At 38.9% G+C, this 20,330-nt stretch overlaps 3 protein-coding genes across 3 annotated transcripts in view; 1 reads left to right on the plus strand and 2 right to left on the minus strand.

The window, feature by feature from the left end:
• LOC103505124 (dynein heavy chain 8, axonemal-like) overlaps positions 1-1,647 on the minus strand; it is a 69,848-nt gene extending 68,201 nt beyond the window's left edge. The window contains exons 1-3 of the mRNA XM_026820493.1: positions 1,525-1,647; positions 757-983; positions 231-405 (exon numbers count right to left, since the gene is read on the minus strand). Of these exons, the coding sequence (XP_026676294.1) occupies positions 231-405; positions 757-983; positions 1,525-1,578 (456 nt within the window). The 5' untranslated portion in view covers positions 1,579-1,647. The remainder of the gene's footprint in view (positions 1-230; positions 406-756; positions 984-1,524) is intronic.
• Positions 1,648-2,317: 670 nt separating this feature from the next.
• Positions 2,318-15,374, minus strand: LOC103505127 (dynein heavy chain 5, axonemal-like). Its single transcript, XM_026820494.1, has 11 exons — positions 15,359-15,374; positions 14,428-14,501; positions 13,589-13,788; positions 13,027-13,198; positions 12,499-12,644; positions 11,014-11,152; positions 10,262-10,474; positions 3,358-3,378; positions 2,812-2,897; positions 2,482-2,601; positions 2,318-2,357 (listed from the first exon to the last, which is right to left on the minus strand). The coding sequence occupies exons 1-11, from the start codon at positions 15,372-15,374 to the stop codon at positions 2,318-2,320; spliced, it is 1,227 nt and encodes a 408-aa protein (XP_026676295.1).
• Positions 15,375-16,828: 1,454 nt separating this feature from the next.
• The window catches only part of LOC103505120 (nose resistant to fluoxetine protein 6), a gene marked incomplete at its 5' end in the record, with an annotated part of 9,696 nt that continues 6,194 nt past the window's right edge, over positions 16,829-20,330 (plus strand). The window contains 5 exons of the mRNA XM_008469431.3: positions 16,829-17,078; positions 17,421-17,594; positions 18,496-18,566; positions 19,236-19,482; positions 19,825-19,998. Coding sequence (XP_008467653.2) covers positions 16,829-17,078; positions 17,421-17,594; positions 18,496-18,566; positions 19,236-19,482; positions 19,825-19,998 — 916 coding nt within the window. The remainder of the gene's footprint in view (positions 17,079-17,420; positions 17,595-18,495; positions 18,567-19,235; positions 19,483-19,824; positions 19,999-20,330) is intronic.

The raw sequence follows: 20,330 nt of genomic DNA on the forward strand, positions 1-20,330 counted from the left end.
GAGGTCTAATCGTTCCGAAATAAAATAAATGAATAAAAAGGTTGAGAGAAAGGAAGTGAGGGGGAGAAAAGGGCGAGGTAGACCGATGAAAAGGTTTGTGTGAATCAAGAGCTGGGTGAGAAAAAATTTATCAGGACACGAGGTACACAATAGGGCTGGCTGGATGAGACTGACAAGAAACGTCGACCCCACTTAAATAGAGGCTAGGAAGAAGCATAAGTATCTCTTACCTCTGACCAAAAGATTTCGCTATTATGCCAGAAGACAGCCACTTCAGAGAGGACAGAAAGGACCCGATTGTAGTCTAATTCCCACTTGTACGATATACAAGCCTCCTTGAGAAGAATATCTATTCTGTCTATCTTGGGCTGAATAAAGTCTCGGAAGTAGGGTGGAATCATGGCTCTGGAATGAGAAAGATGTCAGTTTTGTTTGACAGTTCTCGGTCCAGAAAGTTACTCGTTGCAACATTTCCCATCGACAGAAATTTGTACTCGTTTTTCGATTGCAAATATTTCATCGGGATACTTTCTGGTGTTCTCGTGTTGACCTGTTGACCCAGCACCTAAATGGATAGAATTGTGTCTCTTGTTGCCCATCTGATGAGGGACACACTACGAGATGGGCATGCTACGACACAGAGCACATGAGTCAGTTGTTTCATTGCTAGAAATAAAAACGGCGGTGAAACACTTTTTTTTTTCGTGGAAATATTTTTTGTCGACTCTGGAAATCGACTTTTTCCAGCTGACTTACGTGACAAGCTGTGACTTTGTGTTGACGATTTCCGCCCGATCTCGCAACATATCCAACATGGACTTCATATTCAACGTCCATAGGAACGATTCACACGATGTCTTGTATCCCATTCGCTCAAACTGCTCCACGTGAAATATAATGTCGCTTAGTAGACTGGTGTAAACCACCTCATAGCGTGACCTCCTCTTGGCCAGGATAGGACCTCGCATGATGTGAACCAGTTGCTGTGACAATGGAAGAGAAAATGGGCTTGAAAGTGGTCTCTAAGGGCCGGGTCCACAAAGTGAGTTTAAATTCCGTTTTCCATCTCGTTTTTGACGTTTGAGAGAGGGAACTGTAACTGCTAAGGTCTTATCGTCCCGAAATCGAAAAGAGAAGAAAGACAGGATGGGAGAAAGCTAGCCGTTTCGAGAACGAACATTATACGTACGCCCACAAAGTGAGTTTAAATTCCGTTTTCCATCTCGTTTTTGACGTTTGAGAGAGGGAACTGTAACTTCTAAGGTCTTATCGTCCCGAAATCGAAAAGAGAAGAAAGACAGGATGGGAGAAAGCTAGCCGTTTCGAGAACGAACATTATACGTACGGGATATTGTTCGGTTAGCATAAAATCCCATATCTCGGGCGGGATTGAATTCATGCCCTCCTGTCTTGACCACTACACTACCAAGACAGGTACCATAAAAGGAGTGATTCATTCCTGTGTACAGTGGAAATAACTATGCAGATGAGAAAGTAGAATACCCATTTTGGTTTTTTGTTTACCTCACTGGCATTCTTTTGCCACTCCATAAAGCATTGATCCTGATATGTTTTCATGGCGGGAACGAGGGATAGATATCTGACCCTATTCAAATCCTTGGTAAACAGCGGCAGTGTCTGAAATGAAGAAATACCAAGTTGAAAGTACTTGAAAACATGAGAAAAATAGAGATTACTCAATAATAAAGAAGAGGACGAAATTTTATATGATTCCAAACCTAACTCAACCTAACCTAACCTAACCCAACCTAACTTAACCCAACCCAACCTAACTTAACCCAACCCAACCTAACTTAACCCAACCTAACAGAGAGAGAGAGTGATTGGAGGAGGAGGAGAAGTAGAGTGGAGAGAAGGAAAAGAGAAGAGCCCAAAAGAGGTTATGTAATAGGAAACTGATTGGAGGAGGAGGAGAAGTAGAGTGGAGAGAAGGAAAAGAGAAGAGCCCAAAAGAGGTTATGTAATAGGAAACAGCCGACCTAATTTCTTGTGAGCTTCCATCGAGTGTCCATGATTAAGTACATATATTTAAGTCTAATAAAACTATTGGGTGGGTTTCATAAAAATACTACATACTTAGCTCCTAACAGCCCTGGTAAGGCTATACAAATCAAATGGGCTTCCATCGAGTGTCTATGATTAAGTACATATATCTAAGTCTAATAAAACTATTGGGTGGGTTTCATAAAAATACTACATACTTAGCTCCTAACAGCCCTGGTAAGGCTATACAAATCAAATGGATCTTAAGTCTTAACGGGCTGTTAGTTCAATAGGCCTTCTAAGGGCTGAAAAATTAGTGGTCAAATCCATCCTTAGCCTTGTTATTCTCACCTCTGATGCACATGAATAGTAACCAGAGTTTCACTCAAATGGATCTTAACGGGCTGTTAGTTCAATAGGCTTTCTAAGGACTAAAAAATTAGTGGCCAAATCCATCCTTAGCCTTGTTATTCTCACCTCTGATGCACATGAATAGTAACCAGAGTTTCAAACTTGGTTCTCTCCACCTTGGTCAAATCCTTGGTGGTCTGATCAATGAACGTGTTTAATACGGACAGGAATTCATCATTGATAGATTTCATGATACGCGCGGGCTGTTAGTTTAATAGGCCTTCTAAGGGCTGAAAAATTAGTGGTCAAATCCATCCTTAGCATTGTTATTCTCACCTCTGATGCACATGAATAGTAACCAGAGTTTCAAACTTGGTTCTTTCCACCTTGGTCAAATCCTTGGTGGTCTGATCAATGAACGTGTTTAATACGGACAGGAATTCATCATTGATAGATTTCATGATACGCGAGTTTTCCGTGCTCATTATGAGGGCGTACTCCGCTCTGAACGTCCAATACATTTGGATACCCAGTAGTCCCACCTGAAATAAGGCAGGACGCATGCAATTATATTGCATCCTAAGAACAATACTCCCCCATAGTCGTAGCTAGGCGTAGCATCTGGTACTTAAACTCGCGGTTTGACAAAAATGAATCAAATGTAAACCTCGCCTCAGGCGATTTATCCCCAAAATAATGCTCCCAAACTTGTTTGAAATCAATAATTCCGATTTTTAGTCCGTCCTTCCTTTATTAAATTACAATAGTAATAATAAAAGGTAACAATAGTAATAATAAAAGGTAAGGTATAGCTTGTTTTCTACTTCTTGAGTAGCCCCTTCAAGGTTGCATACTTTTTGATTTTTTTACAAACTCACTCACTCACCCACTCATTCACTGACTCACTCACTAACTCACCCACTCATTTAATCGTATGCAAAGATCCTCGGGACTCCAAAAGCAGATTATTGAGCCAGTTTTCTACACCACTCACTCACTCACCTGGGCTATGAACTCATTGACCATCTCTAGGATTTGCTGGAACTCTCTGGTCTTCATGAATTCCCAGCATTCCAGTATTAAGCTAACACTTCAGTCGATAATTTATTGAGCCAGTTTTCTACACCACTCACTCACTCACCTGGGCTATGAACTCATTAACCATCTCTAGGATTTGCTGGAACTCTCTGGTCTTCATGAATTCCCAGCATTCCAGTATTATCGTATGCAGAGATCCCCTAGATTCCAGAAGTAGATTATTGAGCCAGTTCTCCACACCACTCACAGCCATGACTGGTTTCTTGAGATCTGGGCTATGAACTCATTGACCATCTCTAGGATTTGCTGGAACTCTCTGGTCTTCATGAATTCCCAGCATTCCAGTATAATCGTATGCAGAGATCCCCTAGATTCCAGAAGTAGATTATTGAGCCAGTTCTCCACACCACTCACAGCCATGACTGGTTTCTTGAGATTGTTAACACAGGAAAATATTTGCCTTTTCAAAAGAAGGAGATTCCTACAGAAAGGAAGCTAATGTAATCGGCTGGTTAACTCTCACCTGTACAACTTTCAAATTCCACGTCGGATGATTGACAAAGTTGAACTCTTGACATGCCTTCTCAATGGCAGCCTGTAGCTCCACATAGCTTGAAGAAGACAGGGTGAGGCCCACAAATAGATCATCAATGAGGGAAAGAAATAAAGGCTCATCTTCGTCCACTAGTTTGGAGAGGTTCATGTCTCGTAGAACCCTCATGACGACTTTCTCTTCTGACTGGGACGGATCGGCACGCTTTTGAGCCCCTGAGGGTAGAGAAAATCAACAGAATAGAGAGGGCCACCGAAGCTTCTTCTTACAAAAAAAAAAAAGTTTGATAGAGGGAACTGTAACTGGTTAGGTCTTATCGTCCCGAAATCGAAGAGAGAAGGAAGACGGGATAGTAGAAAGCCAGGCGTTCCGAGAACGAACATAATTTGTTCAGGATAAAATCCGCCCCGGGCGGGAATTGAACCCGCGGCCTAGCGCTTACAAGGCAGACGCGCTACGAACCAAGCTACCTAAGCTGGCCCACCGAATTTCAGGTTTTAAGAAACATTAAAGTCGATTTACACGAAACCCGTACACAAGATTAACACAGAGCAGTTTCATGAAGCGCGTTTCTCCAGTGTGCACTACGCCTAAAATTTCATCATGCCTTGTTTAGGATGGGATTAATTTGTATCATTGTTCACTGATTTACTTGGTTGTTCTTACCTAAGGTTCGCAATACAGACAAGATATTTCTCAAACCAAAGTCGTAATGCACTTGTTTACTCAGTTGTTCCTCACACAGGGCGTACAAGGTGAAAAACTTCCTGGCCAAAAATACATGAAACATTAATGTCGATTTACACGAAACTCGTACACAAAATTAACACAGAGCAGTTTCATGAAGCGCGTTTCTCCAGTGTGCACTGCGCCTAAAATTTCATCATGCCTTGTTTAGGATGGGATTGATTTGTATCATTGTTCACTGATTTACTTGGTTGTTCTTACCTAAGGTTCGCAATACAGACAAGATATTCCTCAAACCAAAGTCGTAATGCACTTGTTTACTCAGTTGTTCCTCACACAGGGCGTACAAGGTGAAAAACTTCCTGGCCAAAAATACATTGTCCTTGAACCCAGAGGCAGCTAGACGTACTCGTTTGATGATCTGGAAGTTGGAAAGACACGAATCAGAATGCAGATTTTGTCGTAAAAAAAAAAAATCCCTGGATTACAATCTCTGGAGTTTTTTCCCCACTACCGTACCTAATAAAAAATAAATAAATAAAGTCTCTTGATTTATAACCTATGAGATAGAGAAAAAAGATGCTCTGATCGGGAATCGAAACAGCACTCTCCAAGTCAAGATTATACCTAATAATAATTGACACCAACTTCAGTGGTGCAGTGGTTAGCACGGTGGACTTTGAATCTGGAGGTTGGTGGTTCGAGTCCAAGTCATGTCGTGACAAGCATTTATGCTTAACACAATTAAAATTCCTTTTTTATATATATAATAATAGACTCTTGGGTGGCAGGTAACTACTAGGCGAGGTTAAAGCCGGAGGCGTTCTCTACCTTTTAGAGCTCCATTATCTTGTGGTCAAATTCTCAAATAAATGGGGATAAAATTCCATGCCTTCGCTGGGATCAAACCCACGCCCTCCTGTTTATCAGGCGAGCGTCTTGACCACCGATGCAGATTACCTGTCTATCCGGTACCATCATGGCTACACTTCGGAACTGATACTTGATATTCTCCCTTAGAGCTCCATTATTATGTGGTCAAATTCTCAAATAAATGGGGATAAAATTCCATGCCTTCGCTGGGATCGAACCCACGCCCTCCTGTTTACCAGGCGAGCGTCTTGACCACCGATGCAGATTACCTGTCTATCCGGTACCATCATGGCTACACTTCGGAACTGATACTTGATATTCTCCGGCAGTTCTTGACGGCCGGCGTACCCCGGATTCATTGTGATGAACAAACCGAATTCCGGATTCAACGAGCACACATCTCCATCACTGGAATCCAGTTTTAGGATAAGAATCGGTTTTGGTGAATCCAATCACGTGATTTTTTTCCCCATCCCTACTTTTTGTAGGAAAGAAAGCAATTCATATGACAAATCACTGGAGATTCCAAATCTAAAGTTGGTGACATTTGCGGACACGGTAAAGTAAGTAAGTAGGAAGGAAAAAAGTAAAATGTCTCCCCATTTTTTTTTTTTGTAAACGGTAAAACTCCTTTCAGGTTGAACGACTGTAAACTATTTAACATCCAAACTGCATCCTTTTTTGGGACCGACTGGCTTTCTCCTCCTTCTCTGTTCGATTTCGTGGCAATAAACCTCAGCAGTTACAGTTTCCTCTATCAAACTAAAAAAAAAAAAAAAAAATAGTTACCTGAAAGCTTTAAATATATAGTAAAATAAAATAAGTGCAAACCTTATTGATCTTACTGGGATAGGTCTCAAAAGTCCCTTTACCCCCGCAGTCTAACCAGGGTCTTATATGTATATCTTAACACTTAACATATTATAGGGAACAGTAGTAAAGTAGAATGTTAGAACGTATTCGCCCGTGAATTTTCATTTTGTTAAATTTATTAAAATATCTCGATACACCTAAGATTTTGAGCATTTTAGCCCTGAAACACAGTGTGTTTAAATTACCTTTGAAAATCCTGCCTAGACCTCTGAAATCCATCTGATCCGAGCAGTTAAACACAATAAAATGAGCTTTAAATGTATAGTAAAATAAAATAAGTGTAAACCTTATTTATCTTACTGGGATAGGTCTCAAAAGTCCCTTTACCCCTGCAGTCTAACCAAGGTCTTAGATGTATATCTTGACATATTATAGGGAACAGTAGTAAAGTAGAATGTTTGAACGTATTCGCCCGTGAATTTTCATTTTGTTAAATTTATTAAAATATCTTGATACACCTAAGATTTTGAGGAATTTAGCCCTGAAACACAGTGTGTTTAAATTACCTTTGAAAATCCTGCCTAGACCTCTGAAATCCATCTGATCCGAGCAGTTAAACACAACCACATATTTGCCCAGGGTTCTACCCATGTCTTTGGTAGTCTCGGTTTTGCCTGTGCCCGCTGGACCTGCGGGGGCAGCTCCTAGATTCATGCCTGGAAAGAAGCAAATGAGATCAATGGTACTCGATAAATTAATCTCCAATTTCATCTAGCCTAGTTCGCTTGGAGGGTAGTGCGTCTACCTTGTAAGCGCAGTTACAGTTTCCTTTATCAAACCTCTTAAAAAAAAAAAATCAATTTGTGTTCACGCATCATAATAAATTCTTGTGTAAATGAGAAAAAAACTTTTCAATTTATTTTTGTGGTACTCGATAAATTAATTGGCGGACAAAAGAAATATTATCTACTTGCTCAAACGGACAAAAGAAATATTATCTACTTGCTCAAAAAGTCACGTACTTTCGACGTAGGGCTAAAAACCCCCTTTTTATGTAATACATTCCAGTTAGTCCAGTTGAAACAAACCTATAGGTACAAAATTATAAGAAAACCATGGGAACAGCACTAAGCAGAAAAGAACCATACATAAAGAATTCCCCTTATGCTGTCCATGTTACCTATGGCCTGAGCACACGTAATGTAACACCTATCGGTGAGCGGCGTTACTACCAGACGCTCCTGACACCCCAGGAATTCGTTCTGATATATAAAATCCACATCCGTGATTTTCACCACGCAACGCTTTTCCTCGTCTATGTAGAAGCGAGCTTGCTTAAGCCACTGGAAATCATTCGTGTTGGTAATGTTCAGCAGGACCATTTCATCGAATATATCTCTGGAGGGAAAGAGAAAGAGAGGATGATGATGAAGAAGGAGAATGAGGAGGAGAGGAAAAAGGAGAAGGAGAAAGAGAGAGAGAGTGATTGGAGGAGGAGGAGGAGGAGGAGGAGGAGAAGTAGAGTGGAGAGAAGGAAAAGAGAAGAGCCCAAAAGAGGTTATGTAATAGGAAATAGCCGACCTAATTTCTTGTTTTACATATTACTTTTTCGGTCCGAACAAAAGAAATATTATCCACTTGCTCAAAAAGTCACATACTTTCGACGTAGGGCTAAAAACCCCCTTTTTATGTAATACATTCCAGTTAGTCCAGTTGAAACAAACCTATGGGTACAAAATTATAAGAAAACCATGGGAACAGCATTAAGCAGAAAAGAACCATACATAAGGCAATTCCCCTTATGGACGGTTCTTTTCTGCTTAATGCCGTCCATGTTACCTATGGCCTGAGCACACGTAATGTAACACCTATCGGTGAGCGGCGTTACAACCAGACGCTCCTGACACCCCAGGAATATAAATAAATAAACATAAATCACAATAATGCATGCTTGATGAGCCGTTCATATTATTCTGGACGTTCATATGATTCTAGAAATTTTCTTGGCCACCTTCCAACCAATGACCGAAAATGCGATTTTCTTTTTAATATTAATTAGTACCTATTACGTCTTTCCTTTTCATGGTCGTGATCAGAAGGCCCGAATTTATTTAAATTCCATCTGATATCTATCGAAATGCAAAAGAGAAGATTGGTGTACCCAAAATAATTATGCAGTTTGGTCCATGTCCTTAATGAATTTGTGAAATATTAGTCTCACACTTTTCGGCGAGGGTTCCTGAAACAAAATTGAATCACGCTAGAATAGAAATGATCACGTCACATTTTTCTGTCTTGTTTCAAAAATCACGAGACTAGAATTGATTATTATTGTGTTTTATTTATTTTTGAAGGAAAATAGAAACAAAATAATAATAAATATTCTCGTGACTAACTCATTAGGTAACGGACAATGGTCGATAAATCTAGACCTCTTGCCAGACTTTGGAATGCGTGAATGAAAAGGAAATTTGTCTGGATTTTTCTCACGTAAGAATGCTAAGTTAATTTTATGCGTGCTGTTGTCCTGATATGAGATTCAAGGTCATTTCTGTTTTGATGATCACATAGAATGCTAATTTTATTTTCGTTTTATGAATTTGTAAGATTGATTTTATTTGTCATTAATTTATTTACCGATTTATCACTGGCACCATTAATATGGTTTTATCGATTAACTGTTCTAATTCTTATGAGTTTAATGGGACCTACACGCAAATATCGTTATTTTTCATCCATTTGTCTCATAACTGGTTGATGAAATCAATTTATTGAAATGATTTCTGTTAAAATCGCAAATAGAAACTAGAAAAATATGCCATCTAAATCGAGAGAGGGCAGAACTTTTCGAAGCCCCCACGAGCTTTTTCTATGGTACCTAGGATTTTTCCTAACGTGACAATTCACGTGGTTTCCAGCCTTGAGTTCTGAACTTTGAAAATCAAAATTAATTCAAGATTTACACGAAAAAATAAATAAACAAAATAAAGTCTTTCGCAATCTTACGATAATGAACCGGGCATTTTAATGTCACGTGGACCAACAGTTGTGTTCACAGTTAACTCGATGTGTTTTTTGTCCCGAACCTGATCACCTTCATAATTCAATGTAAACCATTGACCCAACGAATCAATAGGCCAACACATACATTAATACCCCCCTATCTGTTTTCATATGCCTTACCCGACAAGATACCACTACCCAATAACACAGGACTTGGGCATTTGATATTCTTGTGCTGGAAAAAAAAAAAAAAAAAAAAAAAAAAAAAAAAAAAAAAACATACAGACTGAAATCGAAACCGTCACATCTCTGGCTGTAGGGTCGAGTGGCAACAATGATACGAGTAATAAAAAATAAAATCGAACCCACAAACTTCTGCAAAAAAACTGTTTTTTGGGGGATTTTTTCACATTTTCTCACACAAATGAGCTATGATCTTGAAATTTGTCGCGACAACCTATGAACTCAAAGCGAGAGAGTTTTAGCTAACACTTCAGTCGATAATTTAAGGCCTGTTTTAGCGTCACCTGTGTTAAGCTACGCCAAGAAAGGCCAATAAATGGATGGGTGACTTAAACATATTCGGAATAAATGGAGAACGGGATCTAGTCTTGATTTTAAATCATCACATGAAAGTAAAATCAAATCAAGAATAATAATAAACTGAATATTAAACAAATTAAGTAGGTAGGTACAGATTTTCTCTAATCACTATCGAATAAACTACGCGCTAAAAAATTTCCGGAGGGACGGGCCCAGCTTGTTTTCTAGTTCTTGAGTAGCCCCTTCAAGGTTGCATACTTTTTGATTTTTTTACAAACTCACTCACTCACTCATTCACTGACTCACTCACTAACTCACCCACTCATTCACTTATTAACCCACTTACTCACTCACTACAACAACCCACTCACTCACCTGGGCTATGAACTCATTGACCATCTCTAGGATTTGCTGGAACTCTCTGGTCTTCATGAATTCCCAGCATTCCAGTATAATCGTATGCAGAGATCCCCTAGATTCCAGAAGTAGATTATTGAGCCAGTTCTCCACACCACTCACAGCCATGACTGGTTTCTTGAGATCGATCTCTTGTTTTTCCATGGAGATGATGGCCTCTATTTTGTCGTACTCTGTGGGGCTGAACCGTAGCTGAAAACACAACGGAGGTGAGGAGGAATTTTGATTGTGTTAAGCATTAAACCTAAATGGGAAGTATTACACCATCTGCCTTGGTGGTGTAGTGGTCAAGACTCTCGCCTGGTAAACAGGAGGGCATGGGTTCATCAAAGTCGAGGTATGGAATTTTATCAATATAATTTGAGAATTTGACCACAATAATAATAGTTGCCTGCTGCTGAAGTAAAGGGACTTTTCAGTCCTATGCGAGCAGTATTAATAAGCACTATTATTATCAGGTTTTTCGTCGTTCATCTGATGAGGAACATACTATACGGTATGGACTTCTTACAACACAGACCTTTTTTTGATAGAGGGAAAAGTAAGTACTAGGGTCTTATTGTCCCGAAATCGAAAAGAGAAGGAAGACAAGATAGGAGAAAGCCAGTCGTTCCGAGAACGAACCTTATCCCTTCAGGATAAAATCGAACCCGCGGCCTAGCGCTTACAAGGCAAACGCGCTACCAACCAAGCTAACTAGGCTGTCAGAACTAAATTCTGTTCGAGCTTACCTCGGCTATATTCTCAAACACGTCCAGTAGATGGTGTTGAATTAAATGAGAGTCCGTAGCCTGACCGAGGATTTCCAGTAGGGTAGGATCCGACACGAAGAAGAATCGAGGAAAGAATCCACGCTTCTGTTCCAAGTACCTGAAAATTAGAATAGAATATACTAGTTTTTTTCAGTCTTCTTCTGGCAGGATATTCTATTTAAGGTACTTTTTTAATAAATGTTAATAAAAAAGTACTTGAATACACAATAATAGTAGTTGCCTGCTGCTGGAGTAAAGGGACTTTTCAGTCCTATGCGAGCAGTATTTATCAGGTTTTTCGTCGTTCATCTGATGAGGAACATACTATACGGTATGGACTTCTTACAACACAGACCTTTTTTTTTTTTTGATAGAGGGAAATGTAAGTGCTAGGGTCTTATCGTCCCGAAATCGAAAAGAGAAGGAAGACAGGATAGGAGAAAGCCAGTCGTTCCGAGAATGAACCTTATCCCTTCAGGATAAAATCGAACCCGCGGCCTAGCGCTTACAAGGCAGAGGCGCTACCAACCAAGCTAACTAGGCTGTCAGAACTAAATTCTGTTCGAGCTTACCTCGGCTATATTCTCAAACACGTCCAGTAGATGGCAAAATTAGAGAGAGATTTCCTTTGTTAAAGTTCTAGATATTATGTGCTTACATTAACTAAGGGAGGAACATTAGCAAGAGAGTTCCTTTGTTAGTCCGTCCTTCCTTTATTATTACAATAGTAATAAAAATCTGGTGTGAACATCACACGACTTTCTATTACATTTACCGAGCCCGAGCCTAAGCCGCCCACGGCAGGCAATTTTTGGTCGGAAATTTCCTATCTTAAAATACTCCCCATGTAATGAGGGATCATTAAAAAGTGTCCAAAAATTGAACTTTTTCCGACAGTCTTCTTCTGGCAAGATATTCTATTTAAGGTACTTTTTTAATAAATGTTAATAAAAAAGTACTTGAATAGATACTTACTACCAGAATTAGACTGAAAAGACTAGTAGATATCATCATTACGTCTTAAACTTAAAACGGGTTTTCAATTCTATGTACTCGTACCTGAATGAATGATCATAGAATATTAGAACTCTCTTTATTTTCTAATAAAAATATCAAGACCCGCCCTGGGCGAACTATCAATGTTACCTATCATACATATCTCAATCGAAACCGTCACATCTCTGGCTGTAGGGTCGAGTGGCAACAATGATACGAGTAATAAAAAATAAAATCGAACCCACAAACTTCTGTTTACCACACAACTGCGCTTACCCTGACAAGGATTTCTGGCATTCCTCCAGTTCCTGCGCTATCTCAGCCAGTTCAGTTTTCACCCGCCCTGGGCGAACTATCAATGTTAAACCGTCACATCTCTGGCTGTAGGGTCGGGTGCCAACAATGATACGAGTAATAAAAAATAAAATCGAACCCGCGACCTTCTGTTTACCACACAACTGCGCTTACCCTGACAAGGATTTCTGGCATTCCTCCAGTTCCTGCGCTATCTCAGCCAGTTCAGTTTTCATAGTCTCCTCTCCAGTACATGCCCGGATGGCATTCCCAATACTCTTTGCCTTGGTGATCAGACGAACGAAATGCTTGTCAGTTCCCTAGAGACCAAATAGAAATGAAAAATTAAATTAGAAAATCCCAGGTTCGAATCCCATCATCGACAAAAAACGAGAGACCAAATAGAAATGAAAAATTAAATTAGAAAATCCCAGGTTCGAATCCCATCATCGACAAAAAACGATTGCAAATATTTCAACTGGTTACTTTTTGGTCTTCTCGTGTTGACCCAATGGGAAGTATTGTGCCTCTTATAGCCCATCTGATGCCACGATCCCGGGGAGGTCCCAAGGTTCAAGGTGTCCGTAAAAATATGTTCTTTGTGAACTTCGCAAATGGTCTGTCCAGCAGTGTCCACATGCGAAGTTCACGAAGAACATATTTTTACGGACACCTAGGGACCTCCCTGGGGAAAAAACTTACCAGGAACTTCTTGGCTTCGGCAGGTAATTGTCGGGATATTTCACCGCCACTGAACACTGCCTCCAGATAGCCCCATATATTTTGTATCATCATCCAGGACTCCAAGATCTCCAGCGAATTAGATAGGTTCTTCAGCCACTCCATGATAGTAACCTTGAATGGAGCGTTATATCTGGAATGAAGACGAGAGTCGTTGAAATTTTTCCCCGCGGCGCAATTAATCTATAGTAATACCTACACAAAAAGCCCACTCTGAGGCTTAGGTGTAGGGGCAACTGCCCCAATGGATGAATTAAGCTTATACGACTCTACGAATCTAATTTATAGTATAAATGAAAAAAATAATAACAGGCCAGAAATAAAAGCTGATAATAGGATTAAAATAATAATAAAAAGATTATGTCTAGAAACCGCTTTTGCATAACTCCAAAGAACATTATCTTCCATCCATTTATCCCAGAATAGAAAAGTTTGGTCAAAAAATTTGCATCCCGGGCGGGATTCGAACCCAGTACCTCCAGGTTGAGAGTCACTTTTAACCCTTCAGCCAGAGTGGACTTGCCTATTAGCAGCCAAGGAAGCAATGACCATAATACTGTCCTCTATCAGGGCAATAATCTCCGTGGTCTCGGCAGGCTTCAAGAATAAATCCCCTCTCTCCTTGAACGGAGCAAAGGTCAGATTGACTTGGGACCAGTCAGATATCAGCTGATTCAACTTGGCTTCTATGTCCTTCTCCTTGATGGCAGACACGCAAATGTCCTGAAAGTTAAAGTTGCCTTCATTGATAATACATCGAGTCATTTTCCATATTAAATTTTAAAATCCAGCCTCAGTGGTGTAGTGGTTAACGCGTTGGATTTCGGAGGCAAAAAGACTTCTAGACTTCAAATGGTCCTGGCAGTAAGTAATTTCGTATTGCAGATTGTAGGTAATTTCGTATCACGTGACGTAACGTGATAGCAATGTGGCTGTCCTGAACGACATTACCTACAATATTATGGGAACTTCCTATTCTACAATGAAGTAAATGGCAATGAACAGAACAATGTGGCTATCACAAGGCGAAGCCTTTAGAAGATGGTAACTTATCTAGACTTCAAATGGCCCTGGCAGTAAGTAATTTCGTATTGTAGATTGTAGGTAATTTCGTATCGCGTGACGTAACGTGATAGCAATGTGGCTGTCATGAACGAAATTACCTACAATATTATGGGATTATGGGAACTTCCTATTCTACAATGAAGTAAATGGCAATGAACAGAACAATGTGGCTATCACAAGGCGAAGCCTTTTGAAGATGGTGATTATGGGAAAAAATTAACTACACGTTTCTGACTCCTCATGAGCTCACGTGACGTGATAGTATTGTGTTTCTACCTTAAGACACCGTGTACATACCTCAACGTCATCCTTATAAGCCAGCACATTGGCTTCGAATATATTCCTCAAGTTGAAAATTAGAGAGAGATTTCCTTTGTTAAAGTTCTAGATATTATGTGCGTACATTAACTAAGGGAGGAAAATTAGCAAGAGAGTTCCTTTGTTAGTCCGTCCTTCCTTTATTACTACAATAGTAATAAAAATCTGGTGTGAACATCACACGACTTTATATTACATTTACCGAGCCCGAGCCTAAGCCGCCCACGGCAGGCAATTTTTGGTCGAAATCGGAACATATCGGTATATCATACTAAATTTCATCGCTTTACGACAAACCGTTCTTGAGATATTTTGTTCACAACCTTTTCAACATTATCCACGAAATGAGGGTTAAGTAACAATTACTTTGGTTAATATCTGGATGGGTGATTATCCGATTTCTACCAAATTTTTACAGTCGCGTCCTTGGACCATACCGGGATAGCATACCAAATTTCATTTCTCTACGAAAAATTGTTCTTGAGATATTTTGTTCACAACTTTCTACTTTTTCCAATTTAAATCTGTAGTACGTAACGTACAGACCATGGGCTGAAAACCACTTTTTAGCCCGTCTTTCCTTTATTATTACGATAGTAATAACAAAAGGTATAGTGGACGGGCTATTGTATTCGCTTCGGTGTCTGTCTATCTGTTGATCTGTTCCCATAGAAGGACTTATCCAAACCTGGTCGACCTATATATCAAATTAAAGGTCTTTTTACCAGGAACACGAAAATGGTGGTGTACAATGTTATTGGTCTCAGTTCTATGTACTCGTGTACGGTTTGAAGTGGTCCCTTCCCTCTATTCATCAACCTGAGTTCGCGAATCCGGGATTCAGAATTGTGTAGAACCCAGCCCAAGTGCTACTTGCTGATCTAGACTGGCTAAGACTACTAGATCTTACCTATCAATCCTACCATACTCATAGCAGATAAAGCGACAACTAGCTCCTTTATAAACTTGACTTCACCGAGTTTAAAGGTTTCAATCAACACTTGTTGCCATTCTCAACCTCACTGCAAACGTAAACATAAATTTCACTTTCTAGTGGATCAACTCGTTTTCAGAGCATTCAAAATAAATCTAGTCAAATCGAGGACAAACCATCAGATCAGAGTGTATTTTTTTTATGTAATAGGTATATTGAGTTAAATAATTATATCATATGGTGTGATGTATGTTATATCAAAATATCTACTGGGTAGCTGTGGTAGGTTTTACTTGGAGCTTGTTCTGTTCTGTGCATAGATTTTTTGGTTAACGTTTTAGAATACCTGTTTTATCGTCGAATACTCTGTAGGCCGAAAATCTCTTCAGCTAACCTCGCTATATCTTATAAAACCTTTGTCCTCCGTATACCAATGGCACAAATGAGATCCTTAGAAGAAAATAAGAGTACAAAATGAAATGGCTTGTCCACCGAGAATCCTTTTGCGAAAGACCAAAATTACCCCTCGACCCTCGATATTTGGAGGTAATCTGCCAAATCACCGAATAAATTTGAATATATATTTATTTTTGTTACTTTTTCCTCATTATTTAGGTATTTTATTTATTTATTTTTTCTCATTAGGTTCCGAGTTCGTATTATGTGATTTAGTAAGGCCTTCTAATGAAGATTGAAGACTGGTCCAAACTTTAGCGTTACCTTGTAACAGAATAATCCTCTAACACGTGACCCAGTGATAGGATTTTGCCTGTGGGGGTGTACCACTATCTTTTAATGTCAATGTCCCGAATACCCGACTGGTTCAATTTGTTCCATTTATTCGTAGTCTGCCAGGCGAAGAAACGCAAAAATATGAGAAATTATACACATTCATGATTGATTTTTTTAGTTTAAGAGTGTAGGTACTTGTAATTTGCTTCAAATGACCTTTGTCTACTTAATGTTTACAGTCTGCAGACTCAGGCTGTTGACCTGTGTTATATTTATGATATTGGCACATCGGTTTATTACCTAGGTTTATGAGTTTTGTAGACTGCCGAAGTATAAACTAGTACCTATACGTACCTAGATATTATGAAGATCCATACTCATGAATAGTGTGATCAAACAAGAAGCTAAATATTATTGCTACAAAATACTATATGATACCTACCTACTACGCATGCTAATAAGGGGCACAACCAAGGCAATAAATTTGAAAACTTGGCGGATATCTTTTACAGCAGAAGTTTTTTGGGAGGATTTGATCACTTTTTGTGTTAATTTCATTTAATTTATTTTCAATGTGATTTCTCAAAATTATACAATTTATTTTCGTTTCAGAACCGTGATTGTCATTATTCCCGTTCTCATCTATTTTACAACAGAAGTTTTTTGGGGAGGATTTCATGACTTTTTGTGCTAATTCATTTCATTTATTTTCATTTCAGGACCGTGATTGTCATTATCCTGGTCCTCATGTCGTTTGGTTCCCTGTACGAGACGATCCTCATGAAGAGACAGGCCAGGATTGATGCCCGTCAGCGACACGCTGTCAAGAGCAACAACAACGAGGACATTCATAGCCTCAAGATCCGATCTCATTTGAATAGCGTCATGTCTCCGGTTGTGGACGATAAGGAACAGCTGAAAATATCCGACTGCGATATTTCCGGTGAAGATGAATCGGTTACTGGTGAGGAACTTGAGTTTTGAATTTAGAAAAATGAGATTATTTTTGACAATTTCGTCAAAAAATAGGAGACTTGTTGATCTCCTTGCCTACTCTCTATCAATTACGAATATTGGCAATTCAAATAGCTGATCAATTCTTCTTAAAAGACCCCCGAATTTCAGAGGGAAAATCGATTAAGACCGTAACTACAATCTCTGCTTTTCCCACTACGCACGTCGCGAAAGTACAAAACCGAAAAACTTCAACCCTTCCACTCTGACACGAAGGTCTGTTTTCTTTCGTGCCCCAAGTTGTATCTTTAGTGCTCATTTATCCCTGCCAAAATAACCTTTTCCCTTACAGTTGGCAGATTGGGGCAAGTTGTGCTGGCGTTTTCTGCTCTCTCGAACGGAAGGAAAATCCTGCATTGTGGTGCGCCTCCCCCCGATTCTCTCACTTGTGTCCATGGTCTCAGATTTCTCAGTCTGGCTTGGGTCATTATGGTTCACACTTATCTGCAAGTGTTCACCATCGCAGGTAAACAGAATTTTCTAGACTTACAATATAATGATGTTGAAGATTTCAAATTTGATGATTAGGGATTCAAGTAGGTAAAGTCTGTAAAATAAGGAGTACAAATACACATTTATCTTCGTAGGTACAATAAGAAAATTAATAGAGCCAATCAACTTTGACTGAAATATCATCAAATCAACCAGAATAAGACTTCAAAAATATTGCGAAAATCAATCATTCGTCGAATTGCATGTTGAAATACCAGAAGAGTAGTCCAATTCTAGCTTAAGTTGTTCGTAAATTGCACTCAAATTAATATAGGTAAATTAGATTTCATATGAACAGCAATAATTACCCTTCACCTCATTATTATACCAGTTTTCTCGTTAGTGAATTTGAGTTTTCTTATCTCAGAAATCAATCAATCCTTACAGTCTTGGACTCTTACGTAAATATCTTGTTGATTTTTGGTCTACTTATTTCAAGAACCTTATTCTCATTATTGTTTACTTTTAATTTATGTTTACTACCTACCAGACCTGTACCTACCTACTTGTTATTTATTAACACTGAATACTTGACCTTTATGACTGCAGAAGCTGTTAGTAACTCATAAAAAAAAAATATTGGAAAATAATTACTTTAGCTGAGTACACAAATGAATTATTTAAACCTAGTTGTAACGTATGATCCGATTTGATTGTTCTTAATTTTTATGAGCTAAGTACCTAGGTACCTATTATAGGTCTTTGCTTTTCGGGTCCAATTTTTTTTTACTTTCTATTACTATTATTTATTTATTGCACTTACCATTCACTTACCTATAACGGCGATTGATTTACAGGAAAGCCAAAAACAGTAACACAAGATTAGGTATGTACGGTAACATACCTAATCTTGTGACGTCATTTTTTGCCTCCAGAAAACAAAATGCTCAGAACATTGACCGAAAGAAATTTCATGTTCCAAACTGTGAGTCAAGCAACGTTTTCGGTGGACACTATTTTAATGTCAATGTCCCGAATACCCGACTGGTTCAATTTGTTCCATATATTCGTAATCTGCCAGGCGAAGAAACGCAAAAATATGAGAAATTATACACAGTCATGATTGATTTTTTTAGTTTAAGTGTGTAGGTACTTGTAATTTGCTTCAAATGACCTTTGTCTACTTAATGTTTACAGTCTGCAGACTCAGGCTGTTGACCTGTGTTATATTTATGATATTGGCACATCGGTTTATTACCTAGGTTTATGAGTTTTGTAGACTGCCGAAGTATAAACTAGTACCTATACGTACCTAGATATTATGAAGATCCATACTCATGAATAGTGTGATCAAACAAGAAGCTAAATATTATTGCTACAAAATACTATATGATACCTACCTACTACGCATGCTAATAAGGGGCACAACCAAGGCAATAAATTTGAAAACTTGGCGGATATCTTTTACAGCAGAAGTTTTTTGGGAGGATTTGATCACTTTTTGTGTTAATTTCATTTAATTTATTTTCAATGTGATTTCTCAAAATTATACAATTTATTTTCGTTTCAGAACCGTGATTGTCATTATTCCCGTTCTCATCTATTTTACAACAGAAGTTTTTTGGGGAGGATTTCATGACTTTTTGTGCTAATTCATTTCATTTATTTTCATTTCAGGACCGTGATTGTCATTATCCTGGTCCTCATGTCGTTTGGTTCCCTGTACGAGACGATCCTCATGAAGAGACAGGCCAGGATTGATGCCCGTCAGCGACACGCTGTCAAGAGCAACAACAACGAGGACATTCATAGCCTCAAGATCCGATCTCATTTGAATAGCGTCATGTCTCCGGTTGTGGACGATAAGGAACAGCTGAAAATATCCGACTGCGATATTTCCGGTGAAGATGAATCGGTTACTGGTGAGGAACTTGAGTTTTGAATTTAGAAAAATGAGATTATTTTTGACAATTTCGTCAAAAAATAGGAGACTTGTTGATCTCCTTGCCTACTCTCTATCAATTACGAATATTGGCAATTCAAATAGCTGATCAATTCTTCTTAAAAGACCCCCGAATTTCAGAGGGAAAATCGATTAAGACCGTAACTACAATCTCTGCTTTTCCCACTACGCACGTCGCGAAAGTACAAAACCGAAAAACTTCAACCCTTCCACTCTGACACGAAGGTCTGTTTTCTTTCGTGCCCCAAGTTGTATCTTTAGTGCTCATTTATCCCTGCCAAAATAACCTTTTCCCTTACAGTTGGCAGATTGGGGCAAGTTGTGCTGGCGTTTTCTGCTCTCTCGAACGGAAGGAAAATCCTGCATTGTGGTGCGCCTCCCCCCGATTCTCTCACTTGTGTCCATGGTCTCAGATTTCTCAGTCTGGCTTGGGTCATTATGGTTCACACTTATCTGCAAGTGTTCACCATCGCAGGTAAACAGAATTTTCTAGACTTACAATATAATGATGTTGAAGATTTCAAATTTGATGATTAGGGATTCAAGTAGGTAAAGTCTGTAAAATAAGGAGTACAAATACACATTTATCTTCGTAGGTACAATAAGAAAATTAATAGAGCCAATCAACTTTGACTGAAATATCATCAAATCAACCAGAATAAGACTTCAAAAATATTGCGAAAATCAATCATTCGTCGAATTGCATGTTGAAATACCAGAAGAGTAGTCCAATTCTAGCTTAAGTTGTTCGTAAATTGCACTCAAATTAATATAGGTAAATTAGATTTCATATGAACATCAATAATT

Source organism: Diaphorina citri, unplaced genomic scaffold, assembly GCF_000475195.1.
Source record: "Diaphorina citri unplaced genomic scaffold, Diaci psyllid genome assembly version 1.1 scaffold152, whole genome shotgun sequence".
NCBI classification, from domain to species: domain Eukaryota; kingdom Metazoa; phylum Arthropoda; class Insecta; order Hemiptera; family Psyllidae; genus Diaphorina; species Diaphorina citri.